General features: G+C 45.6%; 5 protein-coding genes across 5 annotated transcripts; 2 read left to right on the forward strand and 3 right to left on the reverse strand.

Annotated features, from left to right (window-relative positions):
- Positions 1-79: 79 nt before the first annotated feature.
- Positions 80-1,627, forward strand: N7529_000583 (uncharacterized protein; the record flags this gene model as incomplete). The annotated part of the gene is made up of 1 exon (XM_057236114.1): positions 80-1,627. One exon carries the CDS (start codon positions 80-82, stop codon positions 1,625-1,627), a length of 1,548 nt encoding a protein of 515 aa, XP_057102917.1.
- Positions 1,628-2,257: 630 nt separating this feature from the next.
- N7529_000584 (alpha-hydroxy acid oxidase) lies at positions 2,258-3,786 on the reverse strand (the record flags this gene model as incomplete). The annotated part of the gene is made up of 9 exons (XM_057236115.1): positions 2,258-2,333; positions 2,393-2,469; positions 2,521-2,774; positions 2,843-2,917; positions 2,966-3,118; positions 3,170-3,404; positions 3,457-3,559; positions 3,610-3,643; positions 3,693-3,786. The coding sequence occupies 9 exons, from the start codon at positions 3,784-3,786 to the stop codon at positions 2,258-2,260; spliced, it is 1,101 nt and encodes a 366-aa protein (XP_057102918.1).
- A 2,070-nt stretch (positions 3,787-5,856) lies between these two features.
- N7529_000585 (uncharacterized protein) lies at positions 5,857-10,071 on the reverse strand (the record flags this gene model as incomplete). Its single annotated transcript, XM_057236116.1, has 3 exons — positions 5,857-7,848; positions 7,951-9,669; positions 9,730-10,071. 3 exons carry the CDS (start codon positions 10,069-10,071, stop codon positions 5,857-5,859), a joined length of 4,053 nt encoding a protein of 1,350 aa, XP_057102919.1.
- A 1,374-nt stretch (positions 10,072-11,445) lies between these two features.
- N7529_000586 (uncharacterized protein) lies at positions 11,446-12,351 on the reverse strand (the record flags this gene model as incomplete). Its single annotated transcript, XM_057236117.1, has 1 exon — positions 11,446-12,351. One exon carries the CDS (start codon positions 12,349-12,351, stop codon positions 11,446-11,448), a length of 906 nt encoding a protein of 301 aa, XP_057102920.1.
- Positions 12,352-14,962: 2,611 nt separating this feature from the next.
- N7529_000587 (uncharacterized protein) lies at positions 14,963-15,474 on the forward strand (the record flags this gene model as incomplete). Its single annotated transcript, XM_057236118.1, has 2 exons — positions 14,963-15,227; positions 15,266-15,474. The coding sequence occupies 2 exons, from the start codon at positions 14,963-14,965 to the stop codon at positions 15,472-15,474; spliced, it is 474 nt and encodes a 157-aa protein (XP_057102921.1).
- Positions 15,475-20,018: the final 4,544 nt, after the last annotated feature.

Raw genomic sequence — 20,018 nt, forward strand, 5'->3', positions numbered from 1 at the left:
CCTTCACCTCAACGTTCCATACGAGTCGACTCCAATCGGTAAACGCCAAGAATATTTACGAGAGCTCTTTCTAGTTGCTATGAAGCTCAAATGGATGCTTATCAACTTTGCTGCACCAGAATTCGCGGTAGGACAAGCTTGGAGCAATAGACGTTCAGTGGCTCTGCTCGAGGGCCAGTTTGCAAAGTATCAAAGGGAAGATGGTGTTCCATGGAGTCGCTCTCATATCTACTACGCAAATATGGGTGGATTTTCTATTCACTTTGATGAGCTGTTGAACAAGCCATGGCTTTTGCCAGATGCGGGACCCGGTTATACAACCAATTTGCGCAACCCGGAGCAGACTTACAGCGAATCATCGGACCCAAGACCACCTCCTTCCACCTCCCAATCAAACATCTCTCCAGCACGCCGAAGCCATTCCTTACCGGATTATACAACAGCAAAACAACGAATAAAGCCTAGCTTGCTGACCAGAAGCCAGACGTGCAATACGTCCAACCCTGTGTATATGGCATGGGATGCCGGCTACCCCCCGCATGGATTTCAGCCATTACCGCAGTATCTGCGACGCAACTTGGATGCTTTTATGAGCAGAGGTTATGCTTCTCCACGAGAAATCCATGATTCAGTGCAACAGATCTCCAATGCAATAGGAGTGATCAATTGGACACTAGACCTACATAATATTCAAGCCATAAAAAAGGCAATCAGTATAGTTTGTCCAGACCATTTCGTTGAAGAATGGGAGCGCGAGAAATTCCTTTCAAATCATTACGATTGGTTTCTAAATATTCGTATCCTGTGCGGGAATCTCTGGGTGCTGGATGCAAACCAGCTTCTCCTTGCACGCGAGCTTGGGATAATTGAAACACTACCTTCGTTGTCTCAAGCTTCCCTGAATGATCGCAACAAGGGCGACTTAATTGTCAAGATTCTAGCATTGGTTCAAATATCGTGGATGGTCATCCAGCTCATTTTACGCCTGGCTCAAAATGTTCCCTCGAGCCAACTAGAAATCTTCACCCTCTCCTTTGCAGTCTGCTCGGTGGTCACATACATCCTATTGATTGATAAGCCAAAGGACGTCCAAACATCATACACCATCAAAGCTGCTAAGCGCCCATCTGCAGAAGACTTGATCCTTATTGCCAACGCTGGCCCGATGATGTTTTGGGGCTCTCGTCTCAGCATATGTATTCCCAATACCGCCTTGAGCCGAGATTCGCACAGGTCAGATGGGTTATTCACGATGTACCTAGGATCCTCGCTTGCAATGATTGTATTTGGCGCCATCCATTGCCTTGCATGGGATTTCAAATTTCCTACAGAGGCAGAGAAACTATGTTGGCATATTAGTGCGGTTATAACGGCTGGTGCTTTGCCACTATTATGGGCTCTCAGTCATGCGAGGGTAAAAGTTCGCAAGTCGATTCGGATATCTGATAATCCAAGGCATCCAAACCTGAAGATTCTAGGATTTGTTGTGATAGTCTCGTGGTCGATTTCATTAGTGTTTGTGTTTTCGAGGCTGTTTATAACGGTCGAGGCTTTTCGCTCATTGGCCTTTCTTCCACCAGGCGCGTTTTTAGGTACCCCGTTAGCAGGTATACCGTACGTCGGTTAATCTTGGAGGTATATCGTGGGTTTCCTCAGGAGATTTGTCATAGGTAGAATTGTGAACTTGATTTTCTCAACTGGAAATTTCCCTCATAGAATTGCATGTCATCGAGATGGGATAAAGAACAAGGTTCAGCACAGGTGATATTATCTCGGACTTAAAGGATAAGCCACTAACATCGAAAAGGGAAAGTAGATCGCATCCGATCCACCCTAACAATAACGAAGTATCGAGCGCTGGTAGCCAGACATAATGGCACCACTGATCCTCCTGTTGGAGCGGCTAAACCGACATTGGTGGCTATGCTTACCTGCTCCTTTGAAGAGGTCGTTCATACTTTACGGTCGTTTGGTCGCAATGCTTCAGCGGGCAGAGTGACAGTGTGCTCTCACCAGGATTCCAGAGGATCTGCGCAAGAAACTCCGCAATTAATATGTGACTTAGACCTCGTAGGTGCGAGGTCATATAACCTAAGTGATCGAATTATTGATAGGACAACAAGATACAGTCCTGCAGGGATGAGTATCTTGGGAACAGCGGGAACTAGATTTAAATTTCTGAGTCAGGGTGAAGATTTGAACAAGTGTGATGGATCTGGTGATGAATCTGGTGCCGAATATATCTATATTCCAAATTTCATAGCTTTGCAAGAATGCCATCTGGCTGCAAAATGGACAGATAGCATTGTTGAATCTCGCTAATCGACCGGCACCTGTTTCCCATTAGAATGTCCCATTCTTCTTTTATTCATTTCAGAATGAGGAAACTTACCCGGCCAGTGCCATGGTGATCCTCAGCTCTTGGCGAAGAATCCGAATTGCCAGCTCTACTCCGTCTTGTCCATTATACTAGATACGTCAGTCCCATAATCAATACGCTCAAATTTGTTAAGAACTTACAGCAAGACCCCAGAACGGAATCCTTCCAATGAAACAGAAATCAGCTCCCAGAGCTAGGGCCTTGAAGATGTCCGAGCCTCGTCGGATCCCCCCATCAACAGTGATTGGGATACGCCCCTTGGCTATAGGTGCACAAACTCGTAGTGCGTCCAATGTTGATGGTGCACCGTCCAACTGTCGACCTCCGTGGTTTGAAACGACGACTCCGTCGACGCCATATTCAAGAGCGAGTTCAATGTCTTCGGGAGTGGTTACTGTTGGTCCATATGATTATTAGTGCATCCGAGCTTGCTTTCTGAAACTCCCTAAAAGCAAAACATACCACCCTTAAGCCAAATCGGCAGAGAAGTGTGTTCTCGCAACCAAGGAATTGTGCTCTCCCAGTCAAGGCTGGGGTCTATTTATTATCAGCCCATGTCAACAAACTGGATCCGACAAGAGATACCATAATCAGTGCGGTCCGAGTGATCACCTCCGTGACTAAGAATATTAGGCCACGACATATCTTCTGGGATAGTGTACTCGTGACGGTATTCATTCAATCTCTTCCCCAGAACAGGCACATCGACGGATAGAAATAGCGCCTTGTATCCTGCCTCTAAACGACAAAGTCAGCTCAGCTTGCAGAAACCAGCATGGAATGGCATACTTTCCGCTCGCTTCAAAAGCTGGATTGTAATCGCCCGATCCCGCAGAACACACATTTGCATCACGTATGGATTTCCCGCGCCCTGAGCGGCGACGTCCTCCAGCGCGTAATTTGAGTAAGAGGAGAGGCCCATGAAGAGGCCGTATTTTGCGGCTGCACGAGAAGTTGCCAGTTCTCCGTCTGAGTGGGCGAGTTTCATTGATGCGGCGGGACTGAAGCCGAAGGGGAGTGAGACCTGGAATCCATGTGTCAGGTGCTGCGCTGGATGTTCAATTTGGTGTACATACCTTGCTTCCGAGGATCTCGGTGGTTGTGTCGATCTTGTCGACATTGACTAAGATTCGCGGACGGATTTTATAACGATCATAAGCGGTTTCGTTCTCGTTAAGACTAGAAATAACGATGTAAGTCATTCCCAGAGCTGTGACCAGAGTGCGTACGTGATCAAATCCATAGCTCCTTCATTATAATAATCTGTTCAGATCAGCACAGCTCATCCAATCGTGAGTTCAAGTTAATCTACCTCTAACCATCGGTGCCAGCCGACTACTCCCCAATTTTTTCAAGTCAGCGATGCAGCATACATCTTTATGAAGAGTCTCCCCGCGGTGAGCCATGGTGTTGCTCTTTGTAACGGTGATCGAAAGTGATAGAGAAGTGGTAGTCAGGGAAAGGCAACGACGCGGTTCATATAAAAGGATTGGCGACGAATCCCCAAGAGTCAAAACTGAGGCAAACTAGTTACCAAATCCAGCTATGTACAATGACCTTCCCTTTTCTATACATTGTTTTCTTGGGTTGGCTTCCTATCGCGGGTTCCCCCACAGGCGGTCGTCGGAGTCGCTTGCCAGGTCAAGATACCACAACCGTGTCACGGCGCAAGAGGTTAGTCACATGGGACATATTTGGGTCTCACTTTCTCAAGTTGGATTGGGCTAGAAATTCAGTAGTATGATGTGGTGCACATGTATTGTGGACAAGAAGTGTTATGTTCATTCAATTATCAGCACCACTACTCCGTACTCCGCTCTACATTGGCGGCGATTTTCGTGTATGTCAAGATCAGGATAATCCTACTTCCAGATTTCAAAAGAGTCAATTTGAAGAGTAATCCGACGATCAGCTCCGACCATGATTCACCGGAGCTCCCCACAAAGAGTTGTTGACAGCTCCATTCTCGATCTCAGATTCATTTTTAATATCAGACGATGAGATTGGTTTGATGTTTCACAGCATGCAAAGGGCTGATCTTGCTCAATACCTCGTTAAATAAACCATCCAACAGCGGAAAATGTGCCCAATGTGCAATTGTCGGATTCAATCTCTGTAAAAGCCCTAGCATGAGCAAAGCTGCTGTGTTATCGAGTCATGTAAGCGTCCTGTGGGTTACAGATTCAGAGCAAAACTGACAACATGCATCACATATTGTCAACTAGAAACATATCGCTTCGATTACACATCTTTAGATCCCAATTAATCTGAGGTGTGACGAGGTGGAACAATCCAAGACTAGACGCTGATATGGGGAAGACGAAAATAGCAGGCGACTCCGAGCAGATAAGCAGATAAGAGCACAATTCTCAGGCCACTTGGACAATGTGTAGGAAGGCCAGCCGGTATGCTCGATTGCAGTCTTTCACGAAAAGCAGGGAAATGACCAAGCGAAACGATTTTCTCCTCATGGCACTGACGTCATTGGTGATCAAAACAAATTAGGGATGCATTTACGATGCGAGCCTCTACGAGGCCATTTGCACCTGCCCAGGACATCCGTCGCAACACGACTAAAAAAAGGCTTCTATGGCATGCGTTGAATGCTAGAAAAGGAAAAATAAGGCATGTGAACTTCTCACGAGAAAGTCCACCAGCTGACCTCTTCAAAGTGCCATGGAAGGATACCCGCATATCGTGTAGCCGAAAGGCTATGGATTGTATCATAAACGAACATGGCGATGACCGGCTAAACATAACCCACGAACGCGCAATCGCTACGTTAGAACAGAGACCCGGCCTTGCAAGTTCGGCTGGTGAAAAGTCTCCGCGACAGTAACACACATACTCTTTTATCTTGGTACCCCACTAGCACTTATCTCTGCTAGATAACATTCGGGTTTTCTATGGCTAACTGCATAAAATGGCCCCGAGACTTGCTACCTCAAAGCTCTATTTCATTCGTAACATACAAGAAAGTCAGCCTCTTACGATATCTCAAATAGCTAAAGGAGCCGATTGTAGCAAGCGTATAGCGATTAACTTGCAATTCGGAAGTAAACAGCAATAACAGTGCTACGAACTGCAACAAAAGGTCCTGGGAATGGGCCGTGGAACAAGGACTGACCAATACAATAGTGAATTCATGAGTAGCAAACTAGTGCTTAAGCCCAATCAAAATCTGTATCTTCAGTGGTGGCAATTCACCGACAATTAATTAGGGCCGAATAGAAGCATGTGATTTGCTCAACTCTGTACAGGTCCGTGCGCCGATACCAGATGGCCTCACATGCCCGATCGGGAAACATACAAGCATGAGGCTCTCAGTTGGAGATATGTAAATACCACACCGCGAGGCTAAAAGTGTCGTACTCGTATGGCGATAACTACGTAAGAATTTACGCATGAAACAAATAATATCCGTGAATGGAAAGAGGAAGAGCCAGAGAAATTTCTTCGCGGGGTATGGAGAACTCTCAAGGATAAGATATCGCCACGGGCGGAATCCCATGCTGTTCTCGAACTAATTCAATCTCAGCCTTGATGTTATCAACATTAACTTCATCAAAAGACATTGCCATCCCAGATTGGTCGCCTCTCTCAAGATACGACTTCCCGTTTTGAATATACCACGATAGGTGTTCCCTGAAGCTTCGCATTAACATAGGTAGCAAGAATCGATGGGCATGGCCATGAAGGAGGATATTTGAATGCAACAACTTCCTTTGTATGAACATCTGAACCAACAAATGAACTTCGACGGGGTGTGCAAGTCTCACGTTCTCCGAATCACGGAGTTGCGAGGTTATTGTGTCAAGAGTTTTCTGGTCCAGAGCCTCCTGCTTTTCAAGAAACCGGATGACATCCCATCTGATATTCTTGTCCTCATCATTAATTCGAGTGGCTAACAAATTCAGGTGATCATTTGTTGGGTCTGACTGCTGAATAAGGACATGAACAACAGCCTCTCGAACCTCTTTTTCGTCATCATTGATTCGCAACGCAATTGAATCAAGCCTTTTCTTTAAAACCGACTGGTCGCTAACACTGATAGCCCGTATGGAAGCTGCTATCACTCCTGGTGTGACTCCTACTTCAACTTTCGCGTCTGCTTGATCAATGTAGGTCGTGATTCTTCTCAGGGTTTCTAGCGAATCGAACAGATATCGCCGGCCGCTGAGAGCGTTGATGGCGGCTATCTTGATTTTGGCGTCCTGACTCTTCATGCAATTCGATATCCTGTCAAGGTCATTTTTCTCCAAATTGGGTTGATTTTTCAGCACTTCCAGGGCCGCCCGTTTAGTGAGATTGCGTCCATCAAGTCTGGCTACTATCTCATTGACAATTTCCGTGGATAAGAACGGCCTATAACTGAGGGTTTCAACAGCAGCCTCCCTAACGTGATTGCTGTCATGCCCAAGGTGTTTCACTATCTCGTTAAGAACATCGTCTGACAATTTTGGCTGCGCTTTTAATATTTGGAGAACCAGCTTTCTGGCACCGTGGGTTGTGGCGGGAGATATCAAATTCCTTTCTAAGACGCCAAGGGCTTCATTCGACAATTTTGAGTTTTTGCACCATCTGTCGAAGGAATCACCCCCCTTGAGCCAGATGTCATTCTTTAGTATAATCCCGCTTAACAGATCATCAAGGGGATTTGAAATCTGAGACAAAACATCGAAAACAGGTTTTATCAACTTTGTCTGTTCCAAAATAGTCGTCAATAATGGAAGAAGCCGCCCCGGCAGGTTTGATTGCCCATTGAGAGCCTTGAGTGTGGCCATTATGGTGCTATGATTCCCAGACTTGATATTCTCCTCCAGCAATGACAGCACTTCCGGCGACAGAGGTTGGTGGCGTAAAAATTGTGTACCGGCGTCTCTGACATCCGCAGATGAATCTGCTAACTTTTTGACAAAGTCGAGCAATATTTGCTGGCTCGGAACTGATTGGGCGCCTAGCGCAAAGCTGGCTTTCTTTCGGGCTCCTTTATCCATTTTCTCCAAGCCCTTTGCAATTTCACACCAAAGCGTCACTGGCAGATTGTTATTGCGTAGAGCTTGACTGGCATTCGTGTAAAGATTATTCCGAACATGAAATGCCCTAGAGCGAAACTTTCGCTCGGCTGATCCGGGACCGTATAGAGTAGTTGCGGCAGTGCAGTCCACTTTGCTCCAAAGCCGCGAGGCTATAGAGCGTAAAACGACGTCAGATAGCTTGTTCCTTGATCGTCCAAGCAGGCCAATTAGTGACAGTGCTGCATTATCAGATTCTTTGTCGAGAATTGAAATCAAATGCTCCATGAATTGGGATGGTATCTGGCCGAGCCATTTCATTGACTCGTAACCGATCGCCCTAACATCATCACATTCCTCCAAAAGTCCAGTCAAAGCTTGCTCGGGAAATTCTATCTCACTCGCCAATGTCTGGAATCTGTATTTCAAGGTGGAGTGGGCTTCGCTCAAGGGCTGCAATGATCTGCATTGGAATACCAACCACTTTGATAAATGGGTTTCAATCGTACTCCGAAGTGAAAAGGTAGACGCTGTCTCACTTAAGCAATGAATTACAAGCCGCTGGTGACAAGAACCCAACAGATCGAGTGGTTCGTAGTCGAGGGACTTGAAGAATGTCTCTAGCTCTTTTGGCTTCTCGCTTGAGCTAAATAGTCCAGCAACAAATCGCCATACTATATCATAGCGAGGATTGTATTTATTTTTCCCCAGGAACTCGACTGGTGAAATGATCGTCTTCTCCCCGCTTGATAGATTGAATAGCTCCACGTCTTGGTTGGCTTTCCACTGGCGCACAAGATGCAGCGCGGCAAAGTACTCCTGAAATGTCAAGTGGAGGAAGTGATAGGTTCTGTTTTCTTCACTCGAATGGGCCTTCAAAGAGAAGCCAGAGCTCCTCAAAAAGGAAAGCTTGCCAAGCGTCTCATTAATTGTGTTCGCCGCATCAAGTTTGAATCCTGCCAAAATCTTACTGCGGTGTCTTGTCTCAAAATTTATGACGTTGTTGTACATTCCAGTGAGAGCAAGGCGCTCTAGCATCAATGTTTCGATTTCAATATGATTGCGATGCTCGTCTGGCAGGGTCATATGCCTTTGGCTCCATCTTATCTTTTCCAGGTTCGCAAGATCCTTGTTCCAAAGCCGGGATTCGATAGCCTTGTAGATTTCAGTCATTGTTTGGGGCCGAGGGATCTGATCTTCCGGGTTGAAGTCCTTCCAAGTCCAACACAAGGCATCAAGCAGAATCGGGATGCGCATAAGACTCTCCATCAACTGGTGCTTTTTAAGGAACGACAAAATCTCCTCCGGGTCGATCGTATCAGTCTCAGTGACTTCAGAGTCCAGAAAATATTGTGAAACATAGCGTTCAACCTGATCGGGATGAAACCCAATGGTTTCCAACTCAAGATCAAACTTCTCCGTATCTCCTAGCCAAGTTGGAAGTGACATATGTGGGCGAGAAGTCACAATCACGTAGGGTAACTTCATGAGCTGTTTGATCATAACCTGACCATCATGCAATTTGTCTGAGACCTCATCCAAGCCATCAAGGACAAAAAGTGTTCTGTCATAGCCTGGCTTCAACGCACCCCATGCTTCGCGAGCGAGGTCTTCCTTTTCCTTTCCTGAGTCGTCAGAGATGTATTCATGGCAAAAAAGATTTTTCATATCTGTGAGCTTGGAGTTCCATTGGAGTTTCCGTAGAGGTAACCAAAAAATACGGTCAAAGTCTTTCTTCCAAAGATCAGCATGGATGAAATCATAGACCATCTTTTTGCACAATGTCGTCTTTCCAATACCAGCACGACCGCGAATCAATATCTTTCTTGGTGCTTGTCGTCCGTTTCGCCCTTTGAAGACATTTTGTAGCTCAACCTGAACGTTATCACCTAGGGTTTCTACTCCCACTCGAGTGGCGAGTGAAAAGAGCGAAGCTGCTTTTGCACCTCCAGCATTCTTTGAGATCCCAATTTTCTCAGTGGTTTGTTCCACGATAGTAAGATTGATGTAACATAGATCCATCGGCAACATCTTACCAGACAGGCGTTCAATCTTGAGTCTGTTGTCGGCCTCGTAGTATTTTTTCAATTCCTTGTCCATCATTTCGAGTGGCCTTCCCTCCCTTATTTTCAACAGACACTTTTGAACCCGATCGGCAACTTGCTTGTAGTCCGCCTCTTCAGAGTGAAGAAATTTATGCATCTTTGTGTGACGACGGTTAAGGGGTATCGGATTCTCTGCCATAGGAGGGACAGCAGACCCTTTATCAACAAGCTAAAAATGGATAAGTCTCTTTAATATCGTACAGCGATAAGCCACCCTGGGATAACTTACCAATTCATCCTTGGATAACCAACGGAGTGCCTGTGGAAGATATTTGGCCAGGAGATTTGTGGGCAGTGTCTCATAGAAGACAAAGATAGAATAGTCTTGATTGAGGCCAAGTTGGACGAACTTGTGAGTAAGGTTGGACACCTCCCACCTCCCACCCTCAACATAGTCATGACGTGGAGTCAATCGAGCACCTATCAGCCAAGCTTGGACTGATAGAATGGGATTTACCCAGTATGCTATCTTTCCAAATGATGTGCCACTGAATGGAGTGGCAAGAAAAATAACAGCGCGTGTAGATGACCGAATAGAATCAGCCTGAATTGAGTCTGTCAAGGCCTTCATCAAGATGACTCCACCTAAACAGGACGCAATAAAAAGAATAGGTCTATCTTTTTGATCACTTAGTGAACGCGCGTTGATACTGGCCACCAGTGGTCGAACAAGTTCTTCGGTATGTAATTGAGCCATCTCAGATGATTCAAATTGCTTGGCGGGCCAGTCGCATGTAAATATACGGGCATTTCCGACTCTGCTTGGGAGCATATCTTCATCTTTGAGCCAGTTTGATGGAGGTTTGCCGTCCTGTTTGTACTCCCAGGTGCCTGGTGACCTCGTATCTAAGCCATGAATCGCGATGATATCAATGTCAGTCTTGGTCTTCAGGTCAGGTGGATGAACCTGACGAAGACAAACAAATCTTTCTCCAGATTTCGGGCTCGTAGATTTTTCCAAGGACTCCGATCCAAATCGGTGCGAACGATATGAGAGAATCGAAATTGCAACTACCACCGCGCAAGATAGTGCATATATAGTATTTATGTCCATGGTGCACTATGAAGGATGATAAAAATCAACTCGACAGATCACAGAAAGAAGTGAGAGAAGAGCGGGGCGTGGCTTTTCGGTGAAGGAGGCCATGCAGCTGAGAGTCGGTCGCAATAAGGTGGCTATGCACATACACACCCGGGCAAACACCCTCATATGTTACTTACTGTATGCATATCGTACTTCACGAGTCCATAATAGAATACATGTACCGAAAAACAGCCCAAACATAACGAGGTTTTGCTTGGAAGAGCCATGATAATTCTTGAGACACCAAATTATATTTGAATTTTCATATCTTTATACTTATAGTTAGAGTGTACGCATTGATGTGACCAATAGGTCGCAAAACCACTCAGGTACGAAAGTGGCCTGCTGCGAGGGGAGATTAAAACACAAAACATCGCTCTGCTGATCGCCCACTGGTCTACTGCAAGGCTCAATGTCGATCCCCGACTGAGGGGAAATCCGCTTTTCCACCGGGGCAATGATTTATCAGCGAGTAGCTATGTGAGAAGCAATAAAGATAATAAGGAACATACAACGTAGATAAAGGTCAGTTATGGCAAGCATTATGTGTAAATGAATAACCCTACCTAGGTAAATTAGAACTACTCTCTCCGGTCACGTCATGGGCAGAATCGGTATTGTAATATTGTAACCTGTCTGTCCTTATATAAAAATTCGGATGTTATCAGAAAGAAAACCATGAGAAACACAAAAAAAGGCATGAAGTAACAATAAATAAGGATGTATACACAGCTTCGGACCAACTTACAATCAACTAAGACAAAATTCAATAGACATATCAATCCGACTCAAGAAAACTGTCTTCTAGGAATGTGCCTAACATTGAAAAAGGAACATTGTAAATACCTAGGTAGACGGGTTTCACGGACTGCTACCGGTCATCCTCAATCTGTGCTTCCTATGAAGATCCTTGAGTGCAAAGATAGTCTCACGCGAAGATCGAAAAATGAACATCGAGAGAAGAAATGCCGTAGCCAAAGCCACACCAACAATCGAAGATGTAGCGAATCCACGACAGGTATAAGCAAATACCACCCATGACCCATCATTGAGTGGTTGGCCAACTGCCAATGCCACTTGCATTGCAGAGAGCAAGACACTCAAGAGTGCGAAAATGAAGAGTAAAGGTCCGAAGAAACGTGCAAAGTACGCACTGTAGTACCCATGTACATTATGGTATGTGAAGTGTCCCAGGAAAATGGTGACCCAGAAGTTCAGGCGGGAAAGACGTAGTTCGCCGAATTTGTAACGCGAGGACACAGATTCGTCTGGTATATCTTTGAAATGCAGAATGAACTTGATGAAGGCGGAATGTTTTATCTTCTTCGGTAGAAGCCGATGATCGTCGTTAGTGGCAAGGTTGAAGTCCGATTTGTGACGTATAAGATAGGCGTATGAGCGCATAAATCCGAGAGCCGCCTTTTTGATCCCCTCTCGTTGATGCGCTGGAATCGTTGAATTTGGGTCGATGAGGTAGAACTGCCAGAAAGCATGCGATAAGAGATATTTCGGCATTGGTTTGATGAAGACTTTGTCGTAGATCCATACGAGGTGTAGGCCGGGATTTTCTGTTATGATGATGTTCCGCCCTCTCACAACCTGGTATGTGAGGGATGAGACATGAGCACTGTTTTGTGTCGCCACAAGCCAGAGGTACGGGGAAAGATCATCTAGGATCCCAGTCATGAATTCCGACCGAAGATATTCGGAGATGCCGTTGTCTTCCAGTTCTAATCTGGGTTCACCAGGGAGATGATCATTTTTCATCGAATTTTTAGTTGGCGAGACAGAAGATCTTCTCAGGAGGTGGCTATTGGCACCGATTATGAGCTTGTCGCAGAGTTGTTTATATTCGGGGAAGGGGGCCATAATAGTAGTCAGGCGTCAGAGTGAACTCGCCAACATATGTTTTTGGCATATTCCGGGATATACTCCGTAGCTATGTACAGAACGTAGCATAGCCTCGAATCTCTATCAAACGAAGATCGGCATGAAGATGAGTTGGCGGTTCCACACTTGCTTTGCTTTTTCCAGATTTCGGGTGGCAATACGAAGTACTAGTGAACAAATTCATGCAGGATACACCATCTTGCAGGAGGATGGCCACCCGGGCACCTGGGCACCTGGGCACATTCTTCGGCTGGCTGATCTCGCTCGTGGCTGTCATCAAGATATTGATGTCGTTCTATAGGGTTCGAAAGTAAGTATGAAATTGTAACTTTGAGTAGTTTGTATAACAAGGGATTCGTTGAATACTTAGAATGCAGGTAGGTCGGTTTTAAATAACGTATTCGGTAAGCGAGCTGTGCATGTAAGCCAGCTGCGCACCCAATTTGACTTATTAAATTTAAATGCATGTTTCTCAACCATAACGCCATTTAATTTAACAATTTAACTAACTAGGTCTATTTGGACATGAATTTTTCCTATGGCCCTGATTTCCACATCCCCCACACTTCGGTAAGGCCCTGGTTCGGGGCTGTAAAGGCCCCGAGATCTGCTCACGAACCTGAGCAATGCGCGCTATTTGGGCCTCAATGGGCTCTGATCGTAGCTCACGGACCTGTTTAACTGAGATATCACCTTCTTTAGGTATTTGCCTATTAGACTGATTGCGCTTTTGCTTCTTTTTCTCGTTTTCCGCCCGTAATTCCTTATTTTCTTTGGCTAATAAAAGAGAGCCTTGTATTGAGAGTTGGAAGCCCTTTATTAGCTGGTTTAATGCCGGGCTAGGGCTTTGAGATCTCGTACGAAGTAAAGCTTTTATCGACGAAGCTTGCCGACGTAGTTGTTTCTCAGTAAAGGGGGTTTTTGGCGTAAAATTCCGGCTTGATTCACTACCCCGGCTCGGAGGGGATGTTGGTGTTCGAAGACAAATATTGAGGTTTGAGATCACTCGATCGGGTAAAAAAGGCACTAAACCGGCTGCTCCGAAGCTATTTATAATATTCTCGGATTTGTATGCCTCGATTCGAGCGTGCGGGTATACCTCGAGGAAATCAAGTTTCTCGATAAAGTTCACCCCGAGGCGCATCTTCGTTTCGATAAGCCGACCATACGAGCGTTTTAACACCGCAAAACAACCGATATCGAGTGGCTGTAAAAGATGCGACGAGTGTGCGGGCATACAGATTGGTATAATGTTGTTTTTTTCGCAAATTTCGTCGAAATTTGGGGTTAAATGGCTGCCGTGACCATCGAGTATCAAAAGTCGATACCGACCCTTTAACCGCGAAGAAGTCGACGGAATAAAGAGGTTTTGGAGCCAACGAAGGCCAATTTCATCGGAGGTCCATCCATTTGGACTTAGCTCCAATCGCCAATCGTCGGGAAGGTTATCGAACCAAGATTCAATATACACTTTGCCTTTAAATATAATACACGGAGGTAGCGCCCACCCCGAAGCATTTATACATTCAATTGCGGTTACCCACTCGCGATTTCCGGGTTGTAAAAGCGATCGCCGACCGTAGTATTCAGCCCTCGTAACGACCTTTGCAGTCGCTATTAATCCTATCGCGAAACCAGTCTCGTCAAAGTTATAAACGTCGTCGGGGGTGATCCCAAATTGAAGAATCGTTTTTTGAACGAGATCAAACCACTCTCCGATAATCTTCGGGTCTTCGCACTTCGCACGTTCATAATTATAACGTCTCGAGAATCGGGTTGATAGCTCGGGATGCCTTTTTACGAAGTTGTAAACCCATTTTTCGCCGACTGTTTGAACCGGGGTAGTTCCGCGGGCTTGAAGAAGAAGATTCGCAGTTTCTCGTACAGTAGTAGGCCTAGGCGCTGCTCCACGATCATCAAGCGATAAGATCCATTTTTGAAGCGTTTCCTCTTCGAGTTCTGTTAATTTATGGCTGTTGGCGCGAGAAATCGCGCGGTGTTGAACCCCACGGAGGCGGGACCGAAGTGTTGATTCAGGTACATCAAAACAGCGTGCTGCTTTACGAACAGCGCTAATCTCTTGGTTCTTTATAGCCTGAATAGCTAATAACAGCCTACCCTCTTGCTCAATTGAATTTTTCGAAGTTTGGGGGCGAATTGGTGGCATAGTGGGTGGTTGAATTACTTAGGTTCTAATTCATGGACGCGTTTTGGGTGGGGTGCGCAGCTGGCTTACATGCGCAGCTCGCTTACCGAATACGTTAAGGCACCATTGGCACCCTGCAAAATCAGGCATTCAAGCTTTGGCCTGATTTCTTCCAATATCTCTTCCATCTCTTCGTTTCCTTTTCAATGATTCCAAAACTTGCTCGTAAATAACTATTCAGGGAGTATCAGCCTTTTAACTCGTCCTATCCGTATCAGAACTGGCCCTTCACATCTCTCCAAATCATTCTCCAAAACAATAAGCTCCTCACGCCTCCCGATTATGAAATCGAAGTACCATCCAAACGGGATTCCCGCCAAGCAAACATGCCTGAACGCGGCAGACAATCTCGAGCGGGAATTCCAAAAGATCGGATTCACAAAGTGGAGCTTCGTTATCTATCGCTGCACATATCAAAGCCAAGAAAACTGGGACAGATTTATGGACCTCTTCCTCCACACCGTCACAGATTATTTTGAATTTCACAAGGGTCTAGATACGCTAGAAAGATTCCGCCCGACAGTCTTTGAAGACCCCTCATTTGATGGTACGACCACCGCTCTTCTCCGCGCCCATTGCAGGAAGTGGTTAAGACTGCTAAGCGGCAGGAACAGGGTATTGATACTCTCTACACGTCGGGTCGCTTTTTATTTTTTGTCATGGTCGACCAGGAGGCGCTAGAGTCTGTCTTGAATTCGAAGGCTATGATCACAACCGGATTTGTTCGTCTGGTTTATGGAGACTGGGAACCGGCGGAGGTAAATGAAGATGGCGACGAGGATGAGGAGCTCTAGCCCATAGAGGAATGTACGCAGGAAGATGTCGGTTGGATGAAAATACCTTACGATGAGGTGCAGTCGATTGGAGCTGGAGGGTTGGCAATGTGTGATATGCATGATTGGGATATGTATTATGCTCGTCCTCCAGAAATGCAGGCCTTGGGTTGAGGGTTGACTTTAGAGTGTATATTACACACTTAGAATTATTTATGTTAGTATCACAAGAATTATATACCCTTAAGATTGGTAATAAGGTACACATATATTCATCTTTATATCCATTTATACTAGCTCCTATATATCTAGGCAGTGGAGCAATCACCTCCGATATCTATGACCGACCTCGAAAGTTTACATAGCTAAAGAGGGGGAAAGCTGGTTTGTTGTATACTCACTAAAAGAGGATAGGAATGGTTCTACATAATGAAGGGCAATTTGATGTACTATATACTACAAGCTTATTCCAAGGTTTCCGTCTTGTATACACTTAGAAGAAAATCATTCTCAATAGAGATCAACTGCAGTAAAATGGTTGTTTGCCTTGTGTTATATTATAAAGAAAATTAATGTTATTGAGAAGAGTGAGCTAAACCCGAGGAAAACGACCTATTGTGACGGATCAAGACTAAAGCCCCGAGCTGGTTCGGACATTGCAACGCCACACACTTTCAAGACTAAGAGCACATATATTATTCAAGATACCAAAGAGCATATCCAGGGATTCCAAACCATTGGTCGAAACTTACTCGCTTGTTCTAGACCCCCTTTCCCAGACCAAAAGCCGGCCGTACGGAGCTTTGCTCAAATCTTTTGTATCTGGCGTTCTCCGAGCCCATCGAAATCGACGCGTGAGCCAAGCAGCCAAGGAGAAGTGTGGAGAGCAAAGGAAGTCACATTTGATTTCTACCTCGGTCTGAGTAGCCAAGATTGATCAAGCCTTGCCCTCTGTTCTACCCGTCCCCCGAGAGCAAATGTTGACATCGACTGATGGTGTTCACGCAAAACACTCGAATATGAAGAAAATTGGAACTTAAAAGGAAGCTGCTGAAACAACCATTTAGATCTTTATCTAATGACATTTGAATAGGCTACAATGCCATCTTTTGGTTATTTATCTCCACAACCCCACACTCCACGCCCCGGCTGAGATTATACCCGGAGCTTTGTTGTCGACCAATTACGGCCTACAGATATGTTGGGAATTCATTTTTGACAGGATGCGTGGAGAAGATGCGTGTGCACTATCTTGCAAATCTTTGGGTCCATTCAGTACGGAGAGTCCACTTATCCCCACCCCCAGATCCCCGGACTTATGGAGTATGGGGAATACTCACGGGGAAGTATTGACTCTACTTAATACCTAGGCGATACTAGGGGTCTTTACTATAAGAAGGCGCTGAGCGAATCTCTCTTTTTATTTCACTCCTATTTTATTCTTCCATTCACCGAAAACTTGGATCCATATAAGTCTAAGATGGAGAAATCGGGCCAACACTTACACGTTGAAGGCGCCCCTTCTAGTCCCCAAGGTATGGAATCAGGCAAACATTCCGATTTCTACCTGGAAGACCGTGTCGCACATCTGTCCGAGAAACACCGCTAGTGTCAGGACCCAAGTACTAAGCAGGTCTGACGATATATACCTCGCAGTCTATGTGAGACTGCGAGATGGCCAGTTCGCACCTGCGGACTGGACCCAGGGCTGAGACCCGCAATGCGAGGGCTCATGACCTCACATGACCCCACATTTGTATATAAACAGTTCAGGGGCTGGAGTCTTGGACTCCAGCGATTAGTTCAGCATTAAGCCTGTCTACTGCTTTCTCCATTCTATTGCCCGAATCCACCTAAGTCCCAAGACCCTCATAACGGGGTCTTACACTCTATCTGGCCGATCATAGGGTTTCTGGCAGTTTCCTAGGAACAGCCGATAGATTTCGATGGCAAGATTCGTTGAATTATCATCTTTCCCTGCGAGGAGAGAGTTTAACGCATCATATGCTCTTATCGGGAGTGCGGTATATGTCATTGTTGCATCTTAGCGACAAACTTTACCAATAAGTACAATCCGCGAACCTTGTTCCCCTCATAAATCAGTCGGCCTCGTTCGCATTTTCCCACTCTTGCAATATTGGGCATCAGCAACCAGTTATATTACAGAGACTACCGGTTGGGCATAGTGGACATGCGGGCCACCCGTCGCGAGACCAAGCATCATCCAATGGACTTCGCTAAGCAAGCGCAATATCGTATTTTTCAATTACGCAGCTCTTGCCTTGGATAAGGGAGAGAAATAATATGCAGTTTATGGTAATATTGAGCCGTAGTGACTTTCACACCTACCAGAAAGGAATCTTGGGAAAGGAAGAGAATAGACTGGTTACCCGACTGCCCAGGCACAGGTCCGCTTCGGTTTGCCTTGTTTACAGCGGACCTTTGGGAAGGAGAAGTGTTTATAGAACAGATTCCAAATGGTGTTATGGTATAGTCCCGTCACAGACGATATGTTAAATAACAAACTAAGGAAATAAGCTCATAGTAGACTAGTTCCCCAAAGTGGCGCTGAGAAAGAGCGAAAGAGGGTAAATACTGTAGAAGCCGAACTTTTCAGCTACTGTATTGGTGAAAAAGCTTGTAACAATGAGTGGATGGTGCTGCAATTATTTCAAATTTACACAAAGCTTATGCTGAGACATCCAGACAACAGCAATTTCAGTTTGCCATTATATCCCCTCAACATGGCAGAGGTGATTGGCGCTACCTCTGCGGTCATTACCCTCATAGATACCTCGATTGGATCTTCGATTGAAATCTACGACAGTACTCAGGAGGACGTCAAATTACCGGCGACATTTGCAGTTGTTCGATGTCAGCTTCCTATCATTCTCCACACCCTTGATACATGTACTAAGAATGAACATGCTCCGGAGTTTAAAAAAATCTATCCCCGGTCATTTATACCGACATGATCGCACAATTAAGCGAGCTTTCTCATTGATGATTCGCATGGTGATATAGATTGCCAACGCATTGCTGATTAGTAAGTAGGTGGTAGCTGACTCTCGGGTGAGGGGCACGAACCGCTTACACTGAACGGGACGCCCGGGCCGTGCCCGCCACCCGAAAGTTAAGACCTGCAAGATCTATCACAAAATGCGTGATAAACCCAGGCCAGGCAGCTGCAGTCAATCGAGAGCACAAGGACGATAAGCCCAATTACATGGCAGGCCCTTGCTGTCCATCGGATATTTGATTATGGGGCGCACAGACGAAGAGCGTGGAATGGGTCCTATTCCCATGCAACTACTAGTCTTTTGGATTGGCCTCTCATACATAGTTAACGAAAGCCCAGCTCACTGGTATGTGGAAGTCCCACCCACATCCATGTGATAGTCTGTCGAGTTTCCCAAAGCAGTTTGGCTTTATTGGCTTTGGCCGTTTCGAGGGGCAAATATAGTAGTGACCAGAGCAAAAAGTGTGTAAACAGCATTTATCCGTGCACCTAAAGCGGCAGTTCGCATCCACCTAGACCAGAAACAGGTCGGTTTCTGGTGATGGCGTTTCCTATGCGTGATGGCTGAGTGAGTGAAGTAGATCGGCATCCCTTGGTTGATGCAGCCAGGCGTAGATCTACTTTTATGCGTTTTCTAACAGACACAAATATGTGACAGTGGTAGGCCCACATTCACCAATGAGCTGAACAACCTTGAAACCATGGTCCCAAGGCGCAACGAACGTAAGCCCATGAACCGGCCATCGTAGCCTAGGCAAGATCCGAGCACACGCTGCATATTTGCCTTACGATCTGCACCATTAGCCTATTATATGCAAAAGATAAACCTTGGAATCACATTTCGCATATGAATTAGTTTAGCTACTAACTAAATGACATGACTGCCGAAGCTGACTAACAAATGGGAACTGGAAAACGCTCACGGGTCTCCACTATATCCTGCGGAACTCTGTAACAACTCGGCAAACTATGACGATATCGTGCATGACCATGAATGAATTTTTGGCCAAGCAGATCCAAAGCGGATTCTAATATGAATGAACGACCTATTTAGGTAGATCGAGGAATCTGTTTTAGGGACTTTTGCGTATGCATCTATGAACGTCTAGAATAAGGATCATTGTTCTGTTAGCTAGCCACAGTGGTCTACCCCTCCTCTGAGACATTCATGCATGATTCACGTTGAGTATTCTGATAGGGAAGAATGCTTTGTTAATTGTATATTCTGATTTGAGTTTATAGAATAGATATATCAAACATACTGATACTCTAAGGTGATTTAGAGCTGTACCTATCGAAACATGACATGTGGTATAGGATGACCGGAAGTTGGGGCGGGGGTATGATTTGCAATTTCCACGGGGCGTGACTTCGGATGAAACCCCAGGGATAATGGCCAGGTCATGCAGCTCCTTAGGCCATGATGAGCTGGCTTGAAGGTGGAGAGACCAACGAGATGCCAATTCGTACGCACATCAATGCACACCAAACAAGGATGAGAATCTGTTAGACAATGCAAGACGAGCTGAAATGCACTGGTCTGAGC

The sequence above is a fragment of the Penicillium soppii genome, assembly GCF_028829465.1.
Source record: "Penicillium soppii strain IBT 18220 chromosome Unknown utg000001l, whole genome shotgun sequence".
NCBI lineage: Eukaryota > Fungi > Ascomycota > Eurotiomycetes > Eurotiales > Aspergillaceae > Penicillium > Penicillium soppii.